Source organism: Parasteatoda tepidariorum, chromosome 12 (assembly GCF_982258835.1).
Source record: "Parasteatoda tepidariorum strain Cologne lab strain chromosome 12, Ptep-v5.0, whole genome shotgun sequence".
NCBI classification, from domain to species: Eukaryota; Metazoa; Arthropoda; class Arachnida; order Araneae; family Theridiidae; genus Parasteatoda; species Parasteatoda tepidariorum.
Genome location: NC_141766.1, coordinates 66,273,189 through 66,298,868, shown reverse-complemented (window position 1 = coordinate 66,298,868; position 25,680 = coordinate 66,273,189). Strand labels below are relative to the sequence as shown.

General features: G+C 28.6%; 1 protein-coding gene across 1 annotated transcript; it reads left to right on the top strand.

The window, feature by feature from the left end:
• The first annotated feature begins 88 nt into the window (after window positions 1–88).
• LOC107455529 (transmembrane protein 115) lies at window positions 89–18,983 on the top strand. Its single transcript, XM_016073133.4, has 3 exons — window positions 89–924; window positions 5,649–5,819; window positions 17,894–18,983. The coding sequence occupies exons 1-3, from the start codon at window positions 203–205 to the stop codon at window positions 18,126–18,128; spliced, it is 1,128 nt and encodes a 375-aa protein (XP_015928619.1). The 5' UTR covers window positions 89–202; the 3' UTR covers window positions 18,129–18,983.
• The last annotated feature ends 6,697 nt before the right edge of the window (window positions 18,984–25,680 follow it).

Here is a 25,680-nt window from a genome sequence, read left to right as displayed (position 1 = left end):
ATTGCAAATCGCATGATGTGAGACTCTCCGTTAGCTCTACATCCGAATCGTTCACCACAGACCCTTTTGCGCACTTTGAACAATGCAGTGAGAACCAGTTATTTTTTTTCTCCAAACAAACCTCAGCCGAAAAGTAAATGTATCTACAACCGTATCTTCATAGGATCCAGTTCAGCCTTCTTCATTTGCAAACCAAAACATTATGGCTCCTAAAATATCAATATCAATATCAATAATTAAAAGAAATCTACATTATCTGAACCAGCAACTTGCAGCTGCTTTTAAAAATAGTAGTGTTGTGGTTAAATTCATATGTATAGTGAACATATTTTGCTACTTTCTTTCTTTCAATGAAACTGCTATTCGAGTTATAAGTGTCACTCCAGGTTTTATTATTCCTCCGAATTTTTGGGTTTGGACTGCATTCACACATTGTTATTTAGAAACAAAATTCTATTTATTGTTAGCTGATGTCATAACAGTTGGATTATGTGGGAAGCTTCTGGAACCATTATGGGGAGCCATGGAAATGCTGACATTTTTTGCATTAGTAAACACATCAGTAGCATTTCTATCAGTGATGTTTTATATTGTTATCTTCACCGTAACATCTGATCCTCGTTATCTATTCTCTGTTCAAATACATGGTTTGGCAGGCTATTGTGCTGCTGTTTCTGTGGCTGTTAAACAAATTATGCCAGATCATGTTCTTGTTACTTTTCCGTGTGGAAAGCTGCGGAACAGAAATGTACCTCTCTGTGTTCTAATATTGAGTTTAATTTTGTGGCCTATTGGCATTGTTGGGGGTACTTATCCTGTCATGTTTACGTCTGGTCTGTTATCATCCTGGGTATATTTAAGATTTTATCAACACCATAGCAATGGAACAACTGGTGATATGGCTGATGGTTTTACATTTGCTAGGTAGGTGAAAATGATATTGTCTAAACCCATGAAGATTGTTCTGTAACAAGAGTAATTTTTAACACCCTTTCCGTATTGTGATCTGTGGCAGAATAATCGCCAATTCTTGGCAACTTCTGGGCAGCGACCCGCGAGAAACTGTAAAAACATCACAGAAAGGGACCAACTCAAAATGTATAACTCGTAACCACCGAGCAAACATCGACATGTTTTTTTTAAAAAACAATTTGCAAGTTTAAAATCTCTTTGGCACCTTGGCGATTGTAGTTGGCACGACAGATCACGACATGGAAATATCCCAACACTTTGAATCTTCTTAATTTTTATGTCATTGCAGATTTTTTATATGGGGATAATTCAATATTGGTACATGGTCATGTTATCAGAAAGCACCAAATAAAATTGCTAGGTTATTGATAAGTTTTTGAAAATAGGAAATAATAAGAATATTTGGTGGTTTTTCAGGGGATGGCTGAGTTTTATATTTCGTTTGCACTCTTGCGAGAATGCTGATGTATGACAAAAATTTGTGGATTATTTTAGCGCAGGTACCAATACAAAAACATGTTACATTGGTTTAAAGACACAAACTAACTAATTAAGCAGTGATTGTTTTTATTTATATATTGTTGAATTCAATTAAAATACTTTAATTATTAATAAACAAACTAATTGGCATGGAAAGAACTTACCTATACTCAGTGTTTTCACTGCAGCGCGAGAACGCGAGAATCTCGCATATTTTTTTCTTTTCTCGCAATGAAAAATTATTACCGCGAGAAATTCGCGCATTCTATAAATCAATTTCAAAATTCGCCAATTTCTCGCATTTTGGAAAAAGCTTCGAATTACGCCATTTAGAATAAAATCCGTTTCACTTTTCTTCCTGGATCTTACATTATTTTCAACATCTGCCCCATTATCTAGCCTCCCTATTTACCAGTATTGTTCAGAAACTTTTCGAACAACAGAACACAACCACGGAACCCCTTTCAGAACACATTTCTCTGCAACCACGTGTTTACCGTAGGTAAGGTTTCTTCATGTAAGACGTTCAAATTTTTTATGCACTTATGTAAGATGGACAAATACCTTGTAAAGGCAAAATCTTATATGATGATGCACCAAAAATATTCAATGCTTTAAAAAATAGAAGACGTTAAAATCTATTATAATTAAAGAAATGATTTTTTTTCAAGAGTTTGTGTTTTTTTAGTTTTTAGAAATCTCACTTAACTTTTTGAGACCTCACCCTGTTTTTGAGAAAGGGTGGGAAATTCTCACCCATTTTTTTTCTATGATGAAAACACTGTATACTGATCTTCATCATTAATGTTGGTGAACCTCTAATGACTTGGTTCTGTTGTCTTTTTTTAAAATCTTATACACTATACCGTTTGTGTGATAAAACTATTGCTACAAGGTCACATAAGAGATCAAACTTAGACTATAGTCTCATGATTAACCCTATTTGATATGTATTTCTTCACATTTTAATCAAGAGCGTTTATTTATATTTGTTAAGGTTCTATGTACTAATGGTACTACAGTATTTTCAATCTAATAGATTATTTTGGAATTTACGATAAATCTATTTAAAATGTTTTATTATGATTCTGAATTAAGTGACGATAAGCGTCACACTTATTAAAGAACCTAACTTATAATATTTAGTTCATAATTTTCTTAAACTCTGGTTTCTTGTACGCTATTCTGAATGAGCCGTTCTTTCCGAATTATAATTCAATTAATTTCAAAATATATATTTTAAATGAATAAAAATTCTTGAAAAAATAAAAGTTTTTTGCGATATAGATAATATTTTATGTTACGAATAAAAGTTTGATATTAAAAGATTTCATTTAATTCTGAATCTTTTTTATATATTTTATTTTATAATCGCCATTGAACAACTGACCCAATTTTTGGGTTTACGGCTTCTAATGTTCAACTATGTAGCCTTGTCATTTTGAACCCAATCCAGAAGGCAAGGAAACTCGTGGATCAAGTATTGGAGGAAATTCGCCTTCGTGGAGGACTTTTTGATAGAACTAACCCGCATTTGCACCACTAAGGTTATTTCACACAGCACTGTGGTCGGTGCAAGTGGGATGCTGAAATCGTATTGACTGGGATTCAAACCCAGTTTGCCTCATAGGAAGGTGAACGCTCTATCCCCTAAGCCATTGCGGCCCATCTTTTCCATATAGTATAAAAGGAGGAAACAGATTTTTTGCACATCTGCACCTACCTGATGCTTGCTGTTTTTCTTTCCTTGCTAACCACTTTTTGCACATTTTTATTGTTGCCCCTGCAAACAAAATCAAATACTGCAACCATATTAAATATTCGAAATTCAGTTACATAAGGTCACTTTTAAATAAAAAGCATGCATTTCTGAAATAACTGCTGACCAGCCCCCTGACAATTGTTTTTGATATGCGTCTGAACGTGATGCTGAAAACAGAATTGAATATTCCTATCTCTGAAATTCCAAATTTACTTGTGTTATAGTCAATTTTAAGCAATAGTGTAGGGTATACTGAGCTATAGTACTAAACTTTAAAAAGAAAAGAAAAAAACAGTGTATGGTATAACGGGCAAAGACACTGAAAAAGAAACTGAAACTTGACTATTTAAAAATTGTCTATTACACTGGTAGATTGCATATTAAAATAGTTTTATAAAAATATGGCTCCATGGATTTACCATAAAATTGCTGTGAATATAACTCTTTTTCCCCTTTAATAGGTTGGGTCGTATAATCAGGTTCATAGGGCATGCGGGTCAGAATTTTTTATTCAAAGGGCAAATGAGGCTCCCTGCCCACAATAAACCCTACATATACGACATACTACTATGCATCTCTTCATAATTAATTTAAACATTCTTAATTTATCTGCTGAGTGTGGATAGATTTTTTTAAAAAAAAGAAAAGCATCTGTGCAATTTTTTAACCTTAAAAACACATAAGTGCATTTCAGGGCAAGTACGTAGCTGATAATCGAACTTAAAATAAACACAGATTGCAAATTTTGCTCCTTCCCTCAAAATCCACTCTTATCTACACACACAAATACAGTCCAAAACCCACATTGGCAGTTATTATCATCTATGTTTCTGAGAAAAAAATCTAGAAAAACTGGTGCAACAAAATTGTTCCAAAAAGGGAAGGGGTATAGGAATATTTTTACTCTCTGCTATATCAGAGCTGCCAATTTTTTACACTTTTTGAGAAAATTTCTTCTAATAGTAGTTAAGTTTATGCTCTAATGTATGAATCATTGTTTTGTAAATTTGATTGTAAATTTTCTTCACCTCTACATATAAATGATTCAAAAGTTCACATGAAATTCCACTTTGTTCCAGCTGTTTCGTGCTAAGGCTTTTAAAATGTTGGTAAAATAACCAGAAATTCTGAAATCTTAGAATCTTCGCATCTGTACCTCATGTTTGGGATTTTTTTTTGTTTTTGTTCTCACCAACTATTTTGTCACATGCTGAAAATGAAATCAAATACTGCAATCCTAATAAGTTTGAAGTTCACTTGTCTTATAGTAATTTTTTAACATGCATTTCATAAATAACTTCTGTTCTTTCACAAAATATAGCCCCCAGGTAATTCTTTCATTATGTGTCTGTAACCGATGTTGAAAACAAAATTTCAATTGTATTTCAGTCAATTTTAAGCTACAGTGTAGAGTGTGCTAGGTAAAATGGCAATTTACCTTAAAATAATAGTCTAGGGTATGCACGGCAAATGTGTACTAGGCAGTGGCCCTTTAAAAATCATCAGTAGTTATTAAATTATAATGTAACCTACTTTATGGACATTTTTCAACATAAAATTATAGTTCATAAATAAACTATACAGAAGATCTATATTGAATCATTACCCCTAAGCAACAGTTTTGTAATGCATCTGCACACATTTCCAGTAAATTCAACACAACAAACACATTCGTTTATAACCTTCTATAAATGAAAAATACTTCAGATCAATATCGAATCATTACCCCTTGGCAACAGATTTTTAATACATCTGCGCAAATTTTTAGTAAGTCCAATAAATAAAAAAGACTAGAACAATATTGAATCATAGATAGCAGGTTCGTTACCACCTCAGCTAGAAATTAACAAGTAAAATAAAAACCCTAGAAAATAAATATATGAAATATTCCACTTTCACAAACATCTTTAAAAAATTTTTAATTGACGACATCATCGTTAATATCACAAGCACACTATATATCAAATCCAAAGAATATACATCATAATTTAAATCCCTATTCCATTTCAAACTCTCCAAAAAACAAAGGAAATTGCCCAACTCCTTCCAATTCTCATAAATGACCTAAATACACTAAAATATCCTCAATTTTAACGAAAGCATTAAATTTATACAAATATTTTTAATGAGAAATTCTTAATTCAACTTCTAATCACGGTCTAGATCGTCAGTAACTCACTTCAAAAAATCACTTTACTAAACCCAATTATGCCCACCAAAACATTCATTCCACATTAAAAAACATATCACAAAATTCAATAATTAAATTTCTGCAGAATGTTACGTAGAAAATCAAAACAAATCAATCTTGCCTTTGTCATCCAATATGTTTGATTCTCCCATAATTTCATTAACGTCTCTGCGAATAACTGTGTTATTAATCTTGCTAATTGAAATTTTATTAGTTTTTAAATTATTATTTTTATTTTTTTAGCTTCTTTCCAAATGTTATTCAACCACCCTTGATTTTAGTTTCAAATGCTGTCTTTGACTTTTTTGTGCATGTCAAGTTGTGCAGGAAACCAGTTCACAAATATAACCAAGTTCCAACATCTGTGACAGTTACCATTCCTGGCACGGATCCCCATGACGCTGAAAGACGAAGGTAATATTCACTAGAATATTGTGTTTTTCTTATTTGTTTATTACCTTTTATTTCACATTGAATGATTTGTTGTGAGAAAATTAATAGCTTAAATTTTCGTATTTTGTTTTAAAATCTTAAAAGTTGTCTCGGAACATGAAAAAACTATTTCTGTGTTTGTAATAATTTTATTCAAAAACAAATTAAAATATCTTCTTTTTTTAAGCTGTTTTATTTTACTCAATACCAACCAAAAAGTGACCGACTTTTTTCTGAAGCCCTTAACCACTTTCATTACCAACTTGTTTGAGAAAAAAAAATTTAAAAAATGTGCATATTTTTTTATTTCATTAATAAATACAGTAGAGTCCCGATTATCCGAGCCCCGGTTATCCGATTTTCCGCTTTAACCGAGCTATAAAATATTTCAAGGATTTTTTTTGTTCTACTTTATTTTTAAAAAAACCGCTGAAAAATAAATCTGAATTTTATCTTCAAACACTCAGAAAAACAAAATCCAGCAACTTGGTCTGATGAAATTATCGTTAATATCGTCAATAATGATAATGAATCCAGCGAAGATGATGAAGGCAGTGATTATTAAAATCAACATATAAAAATCTCTCATACAGATGGACTAAAAGCTATCGAATGTACTATTGAATATATAGAACAACAAAAAGAGGCGACACCAGCCTTCCTGTTATCCCTAAAAAAGGCGAAACATTACTACAGAAAAGCGCCAAAGTTACGTAGAACGAAAAACGATTAAGGACTTTTTTAAGTAAAAACTATTTAATTCTCCTAAAGTATGCTTTTTAAATGTTTTTAAGTAAGCTTTTTAATTATAATATGAATTGTATGTGGTATACTCGTATACATTTTGTATTTCTTAAATATATTACATTTATACCTTCTATTTTTCTTTCCGTTTTTATACTCTTCGCTTTAACCGAGTTTTTCAGTTATCCGAGTTTGCTGCGGTCCCCATTAACTCGGATAATCGGGACTCTACTGTACAAGGAACTAAAGCAAAACATAATGCACAAGCTCTAAGTTGAAATTTTAATTTTTTTATGTGTAAAAACTATTTAATTTACCATCAGTTTACTATCCCAAACTGTCTCGGGCAAATAAAAAAAAGTTAAATATTAGTCTTTGTATATGTTCACATCTTCATAATCTGAAAAATCACCTGCATTAGTTTCGCTCGCAAGCGCCATTTTTTAATTCTTTTTTCTATGTAAATTCATCAACTATTGTATATACAATTATACAAAACACGTCTGCAGTCCCACAGATAACAAAACTTCTGAACAAATATTGGCTAACTTCCAATCACAGCAGATTATTATAATTTTTTGTTTTGCTTATGGCCGAATAAAAATGTGATAAAACAAAATGTATTGGTGAATTCTGATATGCCTGAGTTTACTTTAGATAATAAAAATTTGCAATATATACATACCCGAGTTAACATGGGATAATCAGGGAAGCGGTTAATCTCTATTGACTATCTTAGTTAGCAAAATTAAATCATGCAGGATAGGAAAAAAAAAATGGTGTTCAGCTTTCAAAATCAATGTAGATTTTCCATACATTGCTAGGAAAGTCTATTCAATATAAGCATTTTAAAAAAGTATTTAGTTCTATGATGAATTTTAACTAATTTATTAACTTTATGTAAACTAAATATGTTTTATTATATTGTAATTCTTTGTATTATATTGAAATTGTATTAGAAGTTATATTATATTGAAATTCGTGAGTAGTTAGTGCTGTATCTCATCCTCATGAAAACTCCTGTTCGACACTATGTCAAAAAATAAATCTTTCCATTTTCAAGGTTTTATTAATCAGAGTAATTTTAATACACGTGCTTATCAAGACAGAAATCGGGTGTAGTTGTAAAATATAATTTAATAATTGAAGATTGTGATGACAACAGGATGATGAAAATAACAGTTGAAGATAAAAATCGGATCACAATTAAAATAAAAACTTTTATTTAGTAGTATTTGTAGAGCTCAAGATACAAAATTATACTTTTATCCATTGGACTTTAAGTTGTATAAATTTTACATAATAATATCAATAAGGATAGGCCATGGGAGACAAATCCCTCATGACCTGCCTAATCAAAAGCCAAATTAAAAAGTTAATTGAATTGTTCCCAACAGACAGTTAGAATCATGAGAAGAGATCCATGGTTGGTAATTTATTGGAAAATAACATAGCCAAAAATAAAGCCAGCGCACCATAATCAATATGGGTTTGGAAATACTTTGGCAATCTCAAACCACCAATGAAACTGTAAGAATTATTATAACTATGTAACTAAAACATATTTGTCGTAAGAAATTTTAGAATAAAGAGTTATAAATAGATTTTTGTTTGCGATTAGGCGAGACAGTGAATTAATGAGTCTACATTAGTATTGAAATAATAAGTTAGTATAGGGGTGCACAACCTGCGGCCCGCGGGCCAAATGTGGCCCTTCGACTGCTGAAGTGCGGCCCGCAAGAGCTTCTAAACACAATAAAAAAAATTTTAAAAAATGGCAATTTTTATTCGCACTTTTAAGTCATCACGTTTTGACACAATCAATTTTAACAGATTCTTTAGTAAATGTACGTTTGACGCGCTTTCTTTAAGCCGATTTTATAGTAAATATAGATGATTTTTTTTAAACAGTTATTTCCGCTTTTCTACGTGATTTCGAAAATCCCGAATTTTTATTGCGACGCGAGTTTCAGATTACAAATTTAAATAATCACTTTTTGTGCACTTTATTTGTGACGATTTCATCTTAAATCTAAGTGATTTTTTATATTTTTTTTTTGCAATTCTTTCTTTTTTTTCAGCAATTTTTTTCGGCAGTTATTGCTATGCGTTCCCACGTATTATAAACAATTCCAATTATTCTATTACGACATGCAAATTTTAAATCATGCATTTGACACGCTTTATTCGTGCTGAGTTCAGCATAAATATATTTTTTCCCAATTATTTCTATACTTTTCCACACGATTTTGACGATCCCGTTATTTAACTATGGTGTTATTACGGCACGTGATTGTTAATCGCGCAATTAAATAATAAATTTTTGATACGGTATTTCGGTACAGTTTTATCGTAAATCCTAGTTATTTTTCCTTCGTTTTTATTTCCTTAACGAATATGATTTGGTCGAATGTGGTAATGAATTGTGATTTGGTCAAAAACCAAATGTTCGGCAAAAAAAAGAAGAAAAATCGACTGAACGCCGTATACTTGGGGCCAAATAGCAAAATCTTTTACTGCTACAAGACACTGAAACTAACATTTTAATGACTCAGAATAATATTTCCTGGAAAAACGTATTCATAAAATTCACGTAACGTATTCATACTCTAAGAAGAACGTTTTTGTCAATCAAGAACGTTTTTGAAAATGTCGAAAAGCGAAACAGAGAACATAAAAATCAATCTTAATTTTTGAAAAAAATTTTTAAAGCTGAACATCTCAGTTTTTCAATTACCAGAAAAAGCCAAGAAAAAAGAATTAAGTCATCAGAAATGTTATTAAAAATTACTGCGTTATAATGAAAGCGTCTAAAAAAAGTTTTTTTTTTATTTAAAGAAAATAAAAAGATAGAAAAAATGTTCTTAATTTTTAAAATGAAAAACTTATGCCGAAAATCTCAATTTAAATTTTTCTCAATGCCATAATTTTAGAAGAAAAAAATTGCTATAAAATAAACCTTATTAGTAACTTTATTTTTAAAAAAAAGCTGAGTCATAATAAAAATGCCTAAAAAAAGAAAAACAGAAAAAATAATTTTTTTTAGTTCCTGAAACAAAACTTTAATACTGAAAATCACACTTTTCTATGTTACTGGTTATTTATATTACAGTACAGGGAAAGAGTGATAATAAATTAATAGTATGAGACGTTCTGTTAAAATGCTGGGTTATAATAAAAGCAGCAAAAAATGGGAAAAAAATCCTTCTCAATTCTCAAAGTATCAAAAAAATGACAAAATTGACTTGTCTGATTATAATTTTAAAAAAAAAAGTAATATCTATAAAAATTCAAAAATATAAAAAACTTAGAAAAATGCATTTCTAATAAATATTCTGCCGAATATTTGACTGATCATTCAACCAACTGAATTTTTCACAGAATGACCAAATACTCGTTACATCCCTCCCTAATTTAAATGCAATGTTATTTCAACTTGAGAAATTCATAAAATGGCGGAAAACGTGAATTTTTAAACTGCTCATTGTTTGTAGTTTAGATTTCAATTTTTTGTTGCTTAAGGGATCTTTTTCGATAAAAAAAAGGAAAATGTTTACGATATAAAAAAATCTAATAATTAATAAAATGAAATAATAAAGTACATTACAAAATAAGCATTGAATTTTATTTTGAACTATCACAGTCTTTTTATTTTAGGCTTTTGTTTAAAACCTATAAATTTTCTTCAATTAAAATATTTAATTTGAATTTATAATACTTAAATATGACTAAACTTTTTCCTACTTTCATTCTGTGGGCATTGCAGTTTTTTTTATTTATTAGAATTTAATTCTAAAATGAATTTTCGTATTGCATGATATGATAAAAAAAACAAACATTTCTTTTCTTCAATGTTTATTTATTTTGAAAAATCTATTGTTCATATGATAAAAATAGCAAGTTTTTTTTTTTTTTTTGTAAAAAAAAAGTATAAGTTTTTTTATTTTTGAATGAATTCTAATAATGTAACACTACTAAGTTATTGATATTACTAAGTTTATTGATAAAAAAAATGGAACGCTAATGTTTAAATAAACATTACTACATTTGTCATTAACATGTCTAAATACATGTGCGGCCCTTCGTTAGCCAACCTGCTGTGCAAGTGGCCCTTCACTCAAAAAGGTTGTGCACCCCTAAGTTAGTAGTTACATTGATGAGAAAAGAATAAAAAATTTTATGTTCGCTTTAAATAAAAATTAGCTAATTGATTTAATTTAGTTATAATTTGATTAAAAATTATTAAAATAATATGTTTAAGTAATTTAAAGAAATTTTAAAAGCTAGGAAATATGTAATGCCAATTGTGACATCACAGTGTTTAAAAATATCAGAATCTCTGTATTGACTCGATAAAATATTGATTTTTTTGACATTGAGACTGAGGAATACCATTGTAAAAATTTTTGAAAATCAGTTTTCTTTTTTATGATGTAATATGACAATGCGCAGTTCTGCTGAACTTAATATACTAAAATATATAAATGAAAATTATATGATTGGAATAAATTCTCACATGCTTTTTTTATTCGGAAACATTGCAATTTCCATGTAGGACCTAAAATTTTTTTTACATTATGCTGTTATCTTGTGAAAATTTCTATCTTGTGAACTTATGAAATACTTATCGGGAAACAATATTAATTAACCATCTGATGTTTATATGTTAAATTTGGAAAATGTTAGGTTAATTATATTGCCCTAAACTTTTTATATGTATTTAGAAAAGTGTTGTAGTATCTTGGTATAGTGACAATTTCTGAGAACCTAATGGCGACAATAGCATTTTTTTAAAAGGAAATTATGATTTTAAATATTAGGTGATATCACAGTAAAAGTTACTATCCGAGATATTGAATTAATTTCTGGGTAAGAGAAAGAAAATTTCATCTTTTTAAAGAAATTCTTTCTTTTTATTATTTCTGAAAATGGATTTATAAGACGAGTTTTATTTAATATGGAAATTATTTTTAGATATTTTTGTTTTGAAAAAATATAGCTCATTTACTTTTTATTTTTGTTGTCCTCAATTTTGTTTTTATTTAAATTAATGTTGTAATTGTACCTTATGAGTAGTACAGCGTGTTTTACTAATGGTATATGTTGGTATAAGTACTACTTATGCATAACTTTTCATGTTGATTTTTTCTTTTTTTTAGGGAGTATGTAAATCTGTTTTAATCTTTTAGATTCAGAAAAATTTTATATTCTATAAGTGTATTTTATTTTAACATGTTTTTGCAATATTTTTATATTTTGTGAGCATTTTATTGAAAGAAAAGCAGTAATTCTGTTTGAAAAACTCGAAAGCTTGCCAAACAGTCCTTTCTGAAGAAATTATGACATAAACAGAAATGGAAATCTGAAAACCATTGAGGGTTGCTGGTTTTCTTAGTAAATCAAGATTTGACAGGGCTTGTGATGAAATAATAGGCATTACATATTTCCTAGCTTTTAAAATTTCTTAAATTTATTTTACTTCAGTCATTCTTAATCGAATTTTTATTAAATTTAACCCATTAGGAAATCTTTATTACATTTTAAAAAAAAGCTAATATAAATATTTTATTCTTTTCTTAACAGTCAATGTAACGGTTAACATTTAGTTTCAATACAAATGTGAAACTCATTGATTCACTGTTGTGATTAAATTGAAAACAAAATCTATTTATAACTTTTTATTCCTTATTCCGTACCACAGAAATGTTTCAGTTACATGATTATACTGGTTCTCACAGTATTTTTGGCACTTAGCCATAGCCAAATTATTTTCAAATTTAAAATTGATTACGGGGGTTGGCTTTGTTTTTTTGGGCTATTTTATCTTTAGATAAATCGCCTACCTTAGATCTCTTTGCATGCTCCTAACTGTCCGTTGAAACAATTAACTTTACTTTTAATTTCGAATTGTTGGCGTTAGGACGGATGATTTTAAACCCATTGGTCAGACCGTTAATTAGTTTTACAATAATTCTTGATATGCAAGAATAATTCAACATCCTTTTTAGAGACCTCCTTTTTATTTTATAATTTTAAAAATATGGCCATATATTCTTTAAAAGAAGATTTACAAAGATAATAAATAAATTTTGCTTAAATGATTTTATTTATTTTTCTGGGATAAGTATCCCTCCTTCATAACAAATTGGAATGTATCTGATGTGGCCAAAAATATGCTTAGTATTACAATGATGCTACCTCCACAATACACTAAAAGTGGACTAGGGCCATTATTTTTTCCGATTCTAAATCAGCATTACAGGCCTTATCGCAAAATAGCCAGTGTGTGTCACAGTAAATTTTGGATTGCAGGTTGTTTTTAAAAGATACTATCCATAAAATCTCTTTCCAGTGGGTACCTGTGCACTGTGAAATCGTAGGAAATGAACAAGCTGATATATTTGCAAAAAAAATAGGAGCATTAGTTGTCTAAAGACCTAAAGGAATGCCGACCTTTCATTCCTTGAAACTTTTAATTTGACGTTTAAGCAGAGCTTAAGGTTTAAAAAAAAGCTGAGGCATCTAAGGATAAGAGCTGAACAATCCTTAATGAAAACCCCGACTTTGTTCCTAGTGCCCCTAGAAAAGCAACTGTGGCTGACTTTAGACTTTTAATTGGACATGACTGTTTGAAGTCTCTTCTCTTTTGTATCAGCTTAGCCGACACACCTGACTCATCTCCTTCTGACTCCATTCTTTCAATGACTGCTGAACATTTAGGACACTCTGCAGTACTGAATTTTAATTATACAATTGAAAATACTGGAGAGCATTTGCACTAATGGCATAGGTGGTAATGTTTGTAACAGTGTGTGGCATTTGTAAAATAAAATATTTTATGAACTTATTTAGTATTATGTTATTTCATGTAACTTCTTATGACTTTAAACTTTGATAAATGTATTTTGGTTCAGATTTTTTTTTTCTGAAACAGATTATTTTCCCTCATTACCAGAATTAAATAACATCACCAAAGTTAAAAAAAATTTTTTTATTGAGTTTCTAGAGTTAAGTTATTAAAAATTTTCAATTTTTATTCTCTTTTCACCATGTCTTGAAAATAACAATATCTGCATTATCAAACTTGTGGCATGACTTAAGGAAAATGTGTATTCATCATTCTTAGTTGCAATAAATGCTTTAGAAATTATTTGTCCTATATACTTATATTGTTCAATTCATCATAATTCTACATTGATTGTTTTAATAGCCTATCTTCAAACTGAAAAATTCTTTTTCCTTGTGTAATATGTGTTTTCTTGATATGTGCCTAAGATGGATAAAAATGTATTGTTGTTTCTTCTTGGTATAAAATTGATTTAAATAAAACTGTCCTGTGATACAAAATCTTGTTTTATCAAGGTGCAGCAAGTTTTACCTTGAGGCAATAAGCAATATTTATTTTAAATTTGTTTTTGTTGGGAAGAAAAGTATAACAGTTGGAAAGGTAGACACATTTTAAGGTTTTTCTATGTGTTGTAAAATCTGTCGGTAATCGGTCGCAGCTAAAAGATGAAAAATGTTCGTAGGTGCTACTTTTTCCTTCATGTATGTGTGTTATGTTTTCATTCACTATACAATCTATAATTTGTCTTTGAAGAAAAGATTCATTAATTTTGTTTCTTTTTATTTCATTCATTTATTTATTGCTATTGTTTCTGTATTGAAGTTTGTGCAAATTCTACTAAAATTTAGTTGCTATTTACTGAGAAAAAAATCTTATTCAATCGATAATTTGTGAACTTGTATGAAAATTATTGTTTGTTTTTTTTAACTTTCTTTATCTGAGAATGTTTAAATCTTCCAGAAATACTCATTTCTATGCCAAATATTTTTTCTACAATTAGGTAATGCAATTTTAAAACTAACTATTAAACTTAGAAAAGAACAAACCATCTACGGACAAAGTCTTCTGTAAACATCCTAGTTTTCTTGACCTTGAACACTGGCGTTCAAAGAGCAGATGTTCTTGTGCAGTTTGTCAAACACACAACTTTCCGTGTTTAGTCTCCAAGCATGCTTGGCATTTATTTCATCTATCCACTGAATGGATGAAAGGCTTAGTCAACCTTGCCCGATCTGAGGATAGAATCCCAGACAAGTGGCATGGGAGCATGAAGCGCTACTTCTCAGACACCAGGCATCCAACCATTAAAATTTAACCAGAAGTATATTATTGAACTGAAAAAAAAATTTATTCATGTTAAGTAATATATTTTAAAACTGAACTCTGTTTCTGTTTTCTTACATTTAAATAATGCATTTTCTTCTGATCCATTTTTAGTTTTACTGGGTTTTATGTTATTTTTTCATTTCGTTAACTTTTGCGTCATTCAGCGATATTACTCAATAAAATATTTATTTTAATTATTGTATGATTTGTTAGAATTACTCACAAAGAAAGACAAGAATATGTATCAGACACATTACATATTTTAAATTATATTTTTTAAGAAAAGTATAGGTAAAATGTCATTACTGTCCCTTGTTCTCAACTCATGTGACCTACAGTGGACTGATCGTAAAGACACAGTTCCCAGTAGAACACCTAAGTCAAGCATCACTGATTGCGGTCAGTAAACAAGAGGCTGCCCACTTTTATCAGCCTGCACAGAGTAGTAGGTGCACAGTATTAGTTCTTGTTTAACTGTTCTACCATGAAGTGCTAAACTTTATGAGTTGGGCTATCAAGGCAGATGAGCTATGTTGTTGTCTTATGCCACTTGTCTATACAAAAAAGCCTATTTTAAGACAAAGGGGTGTGCTTCTTGTTTTCCAGTGGCGCCATCTATGTCCAAGAATTCATCTGTCACACACATACGTCACAGCATGTTTTACAGGCAGGACACATTCCCCAGGACCCTTCCATCCATCCCCAGATTGTAATTTTGACCTGAGTCAGAGCACGGTCGATCTCCGTTTCAGTACCCCCCGTGGTATTGATTTGTTTTAGGAACTAGGAAGACTGTGATTCTGGCAGATTTGGTGTGCACCAATCACCATTTTGTCGCAGGGAGTCTTCGACGAACGGAAATGAACTTACAACCTCTTGGACATGGGGCCCAATGCCCTAATAACCAAGCTATTCTGGCCGGTATTGAAGAATTAACATTTGAAAATAATTTTTTGAAGTGTTGATTCTGATAAATTTTTGTTTATTAGGACACGTCACTTCACACAGAAATCTGACATTTTCTGAGCTCAAGTACTCAGAATTTTTGTTTATTCCTGTAAATTCTAACTAACTCTGCTTTTACAGTGATTGCTTTATATTTGAAATTTTTATTATTTTAAACAGATTATATATTTTGTTCTCACTTATGAAAATCTAAAGCATAGCAAATTATCTTAATCATTGACTTTAACATAAATTTTTTTAATTGATTATTATTTAATTTTCAGAAAATCAGATTATTTAAGACACTAGTTTTACTCATCGATATTGTGGTACATGTTGAATTAACTTTTTTTTGTTTAATAAATTGTCTACATTCTTTAAAAATAATTTAAGTTACATAATGTTGTGCTTATTTATTTTTTGTATTAAATGTATCGTAATCTGCAGCATATAATCGGCAGATTACCTGTTATAAAAACATTAAAATAATGTTCTGCATTTGATAATCTGCCAAAATTATTATACAAGTATTTGTCATCACGAATCTCCTATCGTCAATCATCATCAAAAGTGTAAAAAACTATCCACAGTGGATGGGAAAAATTGGTGCATGTGAATTTGGAGATGCAAATAAGAACTTTATTGGTGAAGCACACTTGACCATGAAAAACTCACCAATCAGATTCTCGCTCACATTTCCGAAATCATATGCAAAATATTTTGGCTTTCCGTGTGAATGCCTCTTAAATGTGATTACATATCTGCTCACTCCTTTTCCTGCCGATACCCATTAGCTTGTAGATGATGTAGATTTGCTCAATGACGTAGTTTCTGCTGGTGGGAGGGGTTTTGTAATTTGTTATTCTTACTCCTGTGTTAAATAAACCAATGTATAATATATTTTTATTAAATATAAATTTCGTTAAAATTTTGCTTTTTTTTTAAACCTGGAATTTTATGTAAATTCACTTGGGAAAGTAAAGAGACAATTTCTTCTTTTTGAGTGAGTATGAACCCTAAATATTCTCAAAACCATAATAAAGCCAAACCATGTTTAAATGCTTTAAAAATGTCTAAAAGCTATAATTCCCTGATTTAGGCTATATGAGTATTCTCTGATTTAGGGTATTTCCCCAGGTCAGGGGTAATTACTTTGGTAAATACTCATTTATAACTCTTGGGTATTACCCAATACTTTTGAAATATTAATCCACATCCATAAAATAAGAATAACAAAAACTAATCTAAACTTTCTATTATTGAAGCAAATTCTGTACAATTAATTTAGCTAAAAAACTATTACTGGGGATTGCAGTGTTAAACCTGTATTACTTACATTACTAAACATTCTTTGAGCAATGTAAATAATTTTTCTAATTCTCTAAATTGTTCCCTAATTTAGAATTTTTTTAGGTACTTTCAAACTATGGGTGTCCATTAAAAACTGTATTGTTACTGCATATCCTGACCAATTAAGTAATAGTTGCAGTTTAGTTTAAAGGGTGAATGATTAGTTAAAAAGAATATTATGGACTTTTTTTTTAAAATTTTAATTATGTATAGACATAACTTAAATAAGAGCTTTGTGAACTATGAATCATAACATTAAATGTTGTTGAATCATTTGGTATTAATAACTTTATAATTTAGGAATTGTAAAAAACATGTTTAATTACATATTTTTGATGTTGTGAAAAGAAACATATAATACCAGATAAGCTATAATTTATATTTTTCTTTATTAAAGAATTTTTACTCTTCAATTTTTTTTTTCCTGTGTGAAATATGTTAAAAATAAGTTATTTTGTAACACCATTTTCTGTTAATTCATTTTTTGCAGCTTATCTATGAAGCTTTATGTCTGATTAAGTATTTGCTTAAAACTATATTCTCTGTTTTTATTGAATTAACAAAATTGAAAAAACAAGTAAAAATCAAAAAAAGAAGAAAAAAATTCTTAAAATGTATATATATTTTTTCAAGTATATTATATGATCTGAAATTTTTCGTCTTCATTTATTTATGTGGTAATATACCAGTAACATACTTAATGTACATACACCCTTATCATACACCAATATATGAGGGGTCACACAAATATTTTCTGCTTGTGAGTTGTCTCCGCAGTAAAAATTTTAAGAAGCTCTCGTTTAAATTGTATATCAAATTTTTAAAAAAAATTGTTTTTCTACAGGCAAATTGCTTTACGTGCCTTGAGTGAAAGATTGAGCAAAGTTGAATCTAGTCCCTGGCCTCTAATTCCAGATGTATCCAAGTATGCTGAAAAATCGAAAAGTGTTAACTTGACAATGCCACCAATCTTATCACCTCATCAAAGTTCAACAGCATTAGCTACAAACTCTAAGCCTCAAACTGCACACAGTGATGAAACCGCCAGAATAACAACACATCCTTCATCAGAACAGTGATTTATTTTATTCATTTTAAATTCATTTTCATTTATATTTTGAGAGTCATCATCATCTACTATTATATTAAAACAAAAGAGTTCATGTTGAATTGCCAACAATAGTGAGAAACGAGTAAAGTAACATTTGATTTGATGTTTTGTGAAGTTTAGAGATAAATTGTTAATTATCTATAGAAATTGGTTATTGATCAATGTTAAAAAAAAAGACAAAAAAAGATTATATATATTCTAAACTGTGATCTCAAAATACTAAAAAAAATATTTTTAGGTTATATTTCATATTTTAGTGTGCATATTTTGATTGCTCTTTCATTATTTTCTCTATTAATAATATATTATCTTAATAAAATATTATTCTAACATTCAATTATATGTAGTTTCCTATAAAAGATTTAATAATTAAGAATATATATATATATGTATATTATATCATACAGAAGAACTTAGTTAAGTACTGTTCAAAGTTGACAGAGGAATTTGCTTTTCATTGTTTTTCAAAATATCTCTTTATTATTTTTATTTACCATAAGGAAATGAACATAGTGTTAATGAACAAAAACTGGTCAATCTTACTGCTTTCTTATTATTAAATATTTATATTAAGTTAAGTTTTAAACATTGACTCTAAGCCGGTATTTCCATTCATAGTACAAACTAAATTGATTTGTGAAATATGAACCAATATTTATTGCAGGATTTTTATGTATCTTGTATAAGTTATTGTTCAGTGTAATACAATAAAATTGTTCTTTTTCACAACTGCTTATATTTTTGTGAATATTGAGCTTACTATTATGTGTTAATCAGATGTAAAAGTTGTAATTTTATTGATATAAAAAAGTATGTTGTAAAATAGTTCCCGCTTTTATTTGATATTTTGTATGATTTTTTTAAAAAAAAAAAATTTTAATACTTATTTTAGTAAACTAATTTGCAAGAAAGGGCTGTGTGTTAAATCTTAGTCTGCAGTTATTAAATAATATTGACTGGTTTGGAAATTAATTTCGTTGTTTGACAACAGAGGACTTAATGTTTCTTTCACAGGCAATTTTGCTCTTAAGCCGCATAACCATTATTTTTTTTGAAAACTGATACAGCAATTCTTATTTGTGAAAAAGCTTGATTTATTCTATGTATTAGTTTTTGGTTGGTGAACTTTAAAATATGGAAAGTTAAATACAACATTTTTGGTTATGTTGTTTTTAACTTGAAATATTTACTTGGAATATTTAAAAGCAGCATAATTAAAATTTCTAGAAATAGTATATGTATTACATTAATAGTTATCTTTTCAAACCATTTTGAAAATTTGTTATCATGATTTCCTACTTAACAAAAAAGCCTGCAATTAGTTCTGCCAATAAAGTTAATATTTTTATGACATGCTGTGTAGAAAGAAATTAAGGTTTAAATTTCTTTTTATAACATTGAATTGATTTAAAAAATTGTAGAATCTGTGGTAACTCTGATTTGAGTTTTTATAATATTTTGAAAATTTTTTGTGTTGAGGATTTTCTGCATAGAAAGTTGCATTTCTGTCTGCAAACTTTGCCACAAAAACTAATTCTGTCATGTAAACTGTTCAGGAAAAGTATCGATGGGTTGATTTATCAAAATGTTTTAGGATCTTTGCAACCAAATTTAAATTTTTTGAAAGTGTCCTGCTATTGCTTGTAAGATAAATTAGTTTATGTTTGAATTAAATTACTATTTTGGATTTGAAAATTCTAAAGGAAAAGCTAATAAATCTGAGTAAAACATTCTGTAAATTTTAAATTATTAAGATTCTTTTAATTTTATTTTGAATGTAACCACACAAACCAGAAAACTAATTTGTAATGATGACTTAGAAGTGATAGGAAGGAACTATTAATGCACAAACTATACAGTGTTAAAAATGAAATTAGCTTTGATTTAAATTTTTTGTCATTTTTTTAAGTATTAATTGACTATAAGGAAATAAGGCTGTATAAGTGGTTAAAAATGACATTAGTTGAGATAATCTCAAGTTGTTAATATTTCTCATACATTTCCAAAATATGCTGAAATTGTTTCATTATTTTTAAAAGATTGCTGTTAGTCATTTTATAAAAAGCATAATATAAGCAGCAAAATAGAAGGCTGTTCATAAATCCTTCTGCAACTACAGAAACAATTAAATTTTTATAGATAACCCATCCCAAGGTCTTTTACCTAGCCCCATAAATGAATATCACTCAGGGGGATAAACTTGTCTCAGCATGCAAACCATGTCAAAAATGAAATAGAATGTTAAAATGATAATGTTAACTTTCGAAACTCCTCTTATTAAGTAAAGGTAACTTACTAACACTTTACAATAAAATACACCATACAATAATCAGTCTATTGACTTGTTAATGTATGTTTAGTGTTAACTGGTTGAAGTTATCTAAGAAAATTAGATGAATTTAGCAATACTGAAAATTATGTGTTCATTTAAATGTTCAATGTCAAAATTCATTCAAATGTTACGTGTTCAAATTCATCTGATGCTTCTTGAAAGAATTCAAACAAGTCAGAGAAAAATGAGTGCTAATCCCCACTTTTGTGGTTGATAACCTCTGTTTTTATACTGTTTTGGAATTATCACTACACCCCACTACGGATCGATGACATCTTGTCTATAGGATGAGCCCTACACCCCATTTCCTCAGTATAGATGAAAGTTCAACCCTACTGATAAGCTCTTAGTAACATGAAATGGCTCTTTTTTTGATAAATGGTTTGGACAATAATTAACAAAGGACAATAGTTTTGGTAAATAATTAAGATGCAAATGCTTCTTAAAAAATTTGGGTATTTATTTTTTCAGACCTATGGGTCTATTTGAAAAATTTGACGCTTACCTTTAAATCTTAAATCTGAAACAAGTTTCAAGTGAATTTCTCATCGGAAAAAGTTACAAAAATATATATATACTCTTAATGTAGCATTATTTGCACTAAAAATTACTTCTTAAAAATTTTGTGTTATTATTTTTTGACATATACGGGTATTTTTAAAAGAATTGACGCTCATTTTTTAATCTTAATCAAGTTTAAAATGAATTCCTCATTGTAAGAAATTCATAAATTGTCCTCCTTTTCGTCAACTATACATATACTCTTAACATATCATTGCTTGGAATAAGCAAATCCTTCTTAAACATTTTGATAACTTATTTCTTGAAAATAAGTAACTTAGGAATGTAATAAGTAATTTTCGTATTTTTGGAAAAATTGACGCTCACTTTGTAACCTGGAACAAGTTTCAAATGATTTCCTCATTGCAAAAAATTATAAAAAAAATTCGCAATATATCCTTTATTACGTTAACGATATTAATGCTCTTAACGTAGCATGGTTTGGACTAAACATAAGCTTCTTAAAAACTTTGGGTATTTATTTTTTCACATCTAAGGGTATTTTTTGAAAAATTTTGACTCTTACTTTGTAATCTGAAACAAGTTTGAACCAAATTTCTCATTGCAAAAAAAATTATAAAAAATTCACAAAGTGTCCTCCATTATGTCATCGATAAATATGCTCATACCGTGAGTAAAAAATTGGAGCACTTATTTTTTGAAACATTGATATTTTTGAAAAAAGTGTAGCTCCCTTTGAAATCTATGTTAACCATACATGCGTTCTTATCGAAGCACGGTTTAGACTAAACAAATGCTTCTTAAAACTATTTTAGTAATTATTTCTTCACATATGTGGGTAGTTTTGAAAAATTGTGGGTATGTATTTTTTCGCATTAATGAGTATTTTTGAAAAAGCTGACGCTTCCTTTTTAATCTGAAAAATTTTTAAAAAAAATTCCTCTTCGCAAAAATTATAAAAAATTCGCAAAGTGTCCACCATTTTTTTTAACTGTATGTATACACTTTATGTAGCCTGGTTTGAACTAAACAAATTAATCTTAAAAATGTCGGGGTTTTATTTCTTCACATCTATGGGTATTTAAACATTTGAGGCCATGTCACCCTCTAAACTCTGAGAACCATGCCACGCTAAGAGCATATATATAGTTAACATAATGGGGGACACTTTGTGAATTTTTTAAAAATTTTTGCAATGAGTACTTTTTGCAACTTCAGCAGTATTTTGCAACTTTTTCAAGAGTATCAACATTTTTCAAGAAGTAAGTACTCAAACTTTTTAAGAAGGATTTGTTTACTCACAGTATGAGCATATTTATCGATAACAAAATGGAGGACACTTTGCGAATTTCTTATAATTTTTTGCAATGAGAAATTCATTTGAATCTTGTTTCAGGTAAAAAGTGATAAATTTTTCAATAATATCCATAGTTGTGAGGAAATAAATACTCAGCATTTTTTTGAAGCAATTGTTTAGTCTAAACCATGCTTTGTAACGGGCATATTTGTAGTTATTAGAGTTTAATTTGCGAATCTTTTAAAATTTTTTTGAATGAGAAAATCATTCCTTACTATTTTCAGATTAAAAAGTGAGTGACAATTCTTAAAAAAACACCCGCATTTGTTAAGAAATAAGTATTCAAAATTTTTAAGAACGATTTGTTTACTTATTATAATACTACGTTATGAGCATATTTATTGTTACAATGGAGGATAATTTGCAAATTTTTTATAAATTTTTGCAATGAGTAATTCATTTGAAACTTGTTTCATACTTAAAAGGAAGCATCACTTTTTTTAAAAAAAAATACCAACCAATACGTTTCATGAAATAAGAACTCTAATTTTTTAAGAAGGATTTGTTCACTCACGATATGAGCAAATTTATCGATAACATAATGGAGGACACTTAGCGATTTTTTTTTTTAATTTTTTGCAATGAGGAAATAATTTTAAACTTTATTCAGATTATAAAGTGAGCGTCATTTGTTTTACACAAATACCCATATGTATCAAGAAATAAGTACTTGATATTTTCAAGAAGCAATTTTGAGTATCAACAATGCTTCGTTATGAACATATATGGGTGATTCTCACGAAACATGACAATTCGGACCAAAATATTTCTTCAAATTTAAAGTCTTCAAAATAATGTAAATTTTTTTTTGTATACTTCTTTAGCTACACTTATTAATATCTTATAGACAGCAGTGTAGTTTATTGACATTTGCTCAAGAAAAAAAATAAAATAGAAATTCACCAAATCTTGAATGCCAGGAAAATGACATATTACCTTGGAAGTTTAAAAAACAGTCCTTTTAAGTTAATAGTAAGTAACTCAACTTAAGCATTTATATTAGATGGACCATGAATTGCTTAAATTAATTCTTTTTATCCACTGTAGAAAGAAACAAAAAAAATTTTGTTGCTGATATGCACAAAATAAAATTGTGTATAATAATCAATCATTAAATAAATAAATAACTTTGATTACATCCAAGCATATTACAATCATACATAAACTTGGTATTAGGTTAATATTTGCTTTCCCTCTTTACACTATTAGCAGTTAAAGAGAATTTCTGGTAACACTTTAATGTCCTGGCATTCATAAGCCAGGATAATGAAAAATTCGCCATTTTATAGCATATAACTTTAATTTAATATTTTGGCCGAAGACGTTTATATTCTGCAGAAAACAACAGTATTTCTTAAAATAACTCAGATAAATCTATGTAGTTTTTGTTATTAATGATTTCAAGAAGCCAGGAAAATGACAGTATAAAAACCTACTCACCTTGAAAAATTTTTTGAAATAGATTTTGAGCCAGAAAATTGGTTCTTTATCCATGCAACAAAACATGTTCAGATAGGAGGGTATCTAATCAATCTATTAACATAAGATATTGATTCCTGTCGCTATCTATTTTGGTTGTAAATCACAAAATAAAAGTAGATAGGAAAATGACAGATTTTCATGGGACAAACAAATTATTGACAGAAAAAATTATTTTAAACGAAGTTTTAGTAAACAATACCCTCTGCTTATATTCAAGAAATGCTTACATAGGATAAGATAAAAAAAATTAGATTTTGAAAAATGTATGGGAAATTTTGAAGCTATAGTTATTATTGGAAATATTGTTTGGGACATGCCAGGAAAATGACATTTTGATATTCAGTTAAATTTTTTAAGTATACAAAACAGTCAATGCTAGTGCAAAGTCATTCAGTGTTATATTAAATTGTGTTAAATTTACTGCAAAGTAGTTTGTCACTTTAAAGTTCAAGTTGAAATTTATATGATGTTAATGTATTAAGCAGGTGATTTCTCTTCTCCTACTTTTACTTTTTATTATGTTTCACATTCTTTTGAAAGGTATTGAAAAGAGTAGGTTTATGAAACGAAATTTTAATAATTAGCAAAAACAAAACTCACTTTTGGTTGCAATTTTTTAAAAATTGAAGCATTTTAACAATAAACTATCAAAGAAGCAACATTTTAGCCGAATAATGTAATATTCTGTAAAACTTTCATGAAAATATCAGCTTTTTTTTGTTCATTTTTTATTTCTGAGAATTTATTATTTTAGTAATAATATTTGTAAACTTCAATTTTGTAAATGAAGTTTGTTTCAAACCTTAAAACCAAGCAAACTGACTATATTGAGCAAATTTTGCTTAAAAAAATTTGAGCAAAAAGTCTTTCAGTTGTTAATGTAAATTTTCTTTGTTCTTATCAATAATAAATAGCTTACATTTTTATTTGCTTTTTCCCCGAAGAAAAATTTTACTCAGTTTAAACTTAGTTTCAAATTATAGATTACCACTATATACACTATTTGTCAGAAAAACAACATCAAACATCACCTTTTGTGTGCGTAACCAAAATTATTTTCATTCATATCTATATATCAATGTTATACTTATATTTTTTTATAGGTTAACTACAGTAAAGATTTTGCAAGACGTGATTTCAGTCTCTCTTTCTTTTTCTGGATTTAAGTCTCAATTTTAAGAGGGAGTTAGGTAATTGACCTGCATTGCTACTTTGAGAAGGCTGTGATTTGGTTTTTGTGGGGTGTATTTTATCAAGAACCTCAACCTTCAAGCATTGTCCAGTTTCTTGGACAATGTTTTATTAAGATAAAATTTATTCCTTAATTCAATCTCTTCCAATCATTTGCTATCATTGTCTCAGAATAACATGCTTTAATAATTTTAAGATAAAAATAATTATAATTTGCTTGCGTGTATTATTCTTTTTATTATCTTACATAATTTGAAGTCGTATTGGAAAACAGGAAAAAAAATGCATTATAAGCAAAAGGAAAAGAAAACTTAGATTGCAAATATTAAAATAAATTAATTTACAGATAAAAAAGATACAGAGTACATTGCAAGCTTTTTCACCTTTGAAATATATGATTATTTTCAATTGCAAGATGCTACGTAATTTAATTACTTGAATGATTTATATTCATACCAGAGTTAAATACTAACAGTTTTTATGCTGTTTAAATAGTAAAAGAAATACCTCAAATTAATATTTTATTAATATAAAATATTTTTAATGATTTATTAATATCAAATATTTTCAATGATTTATTAATATAAAATTAATTCTCCAATTCATTCTCTTCTAATCATTTATTATCAGTGTCTC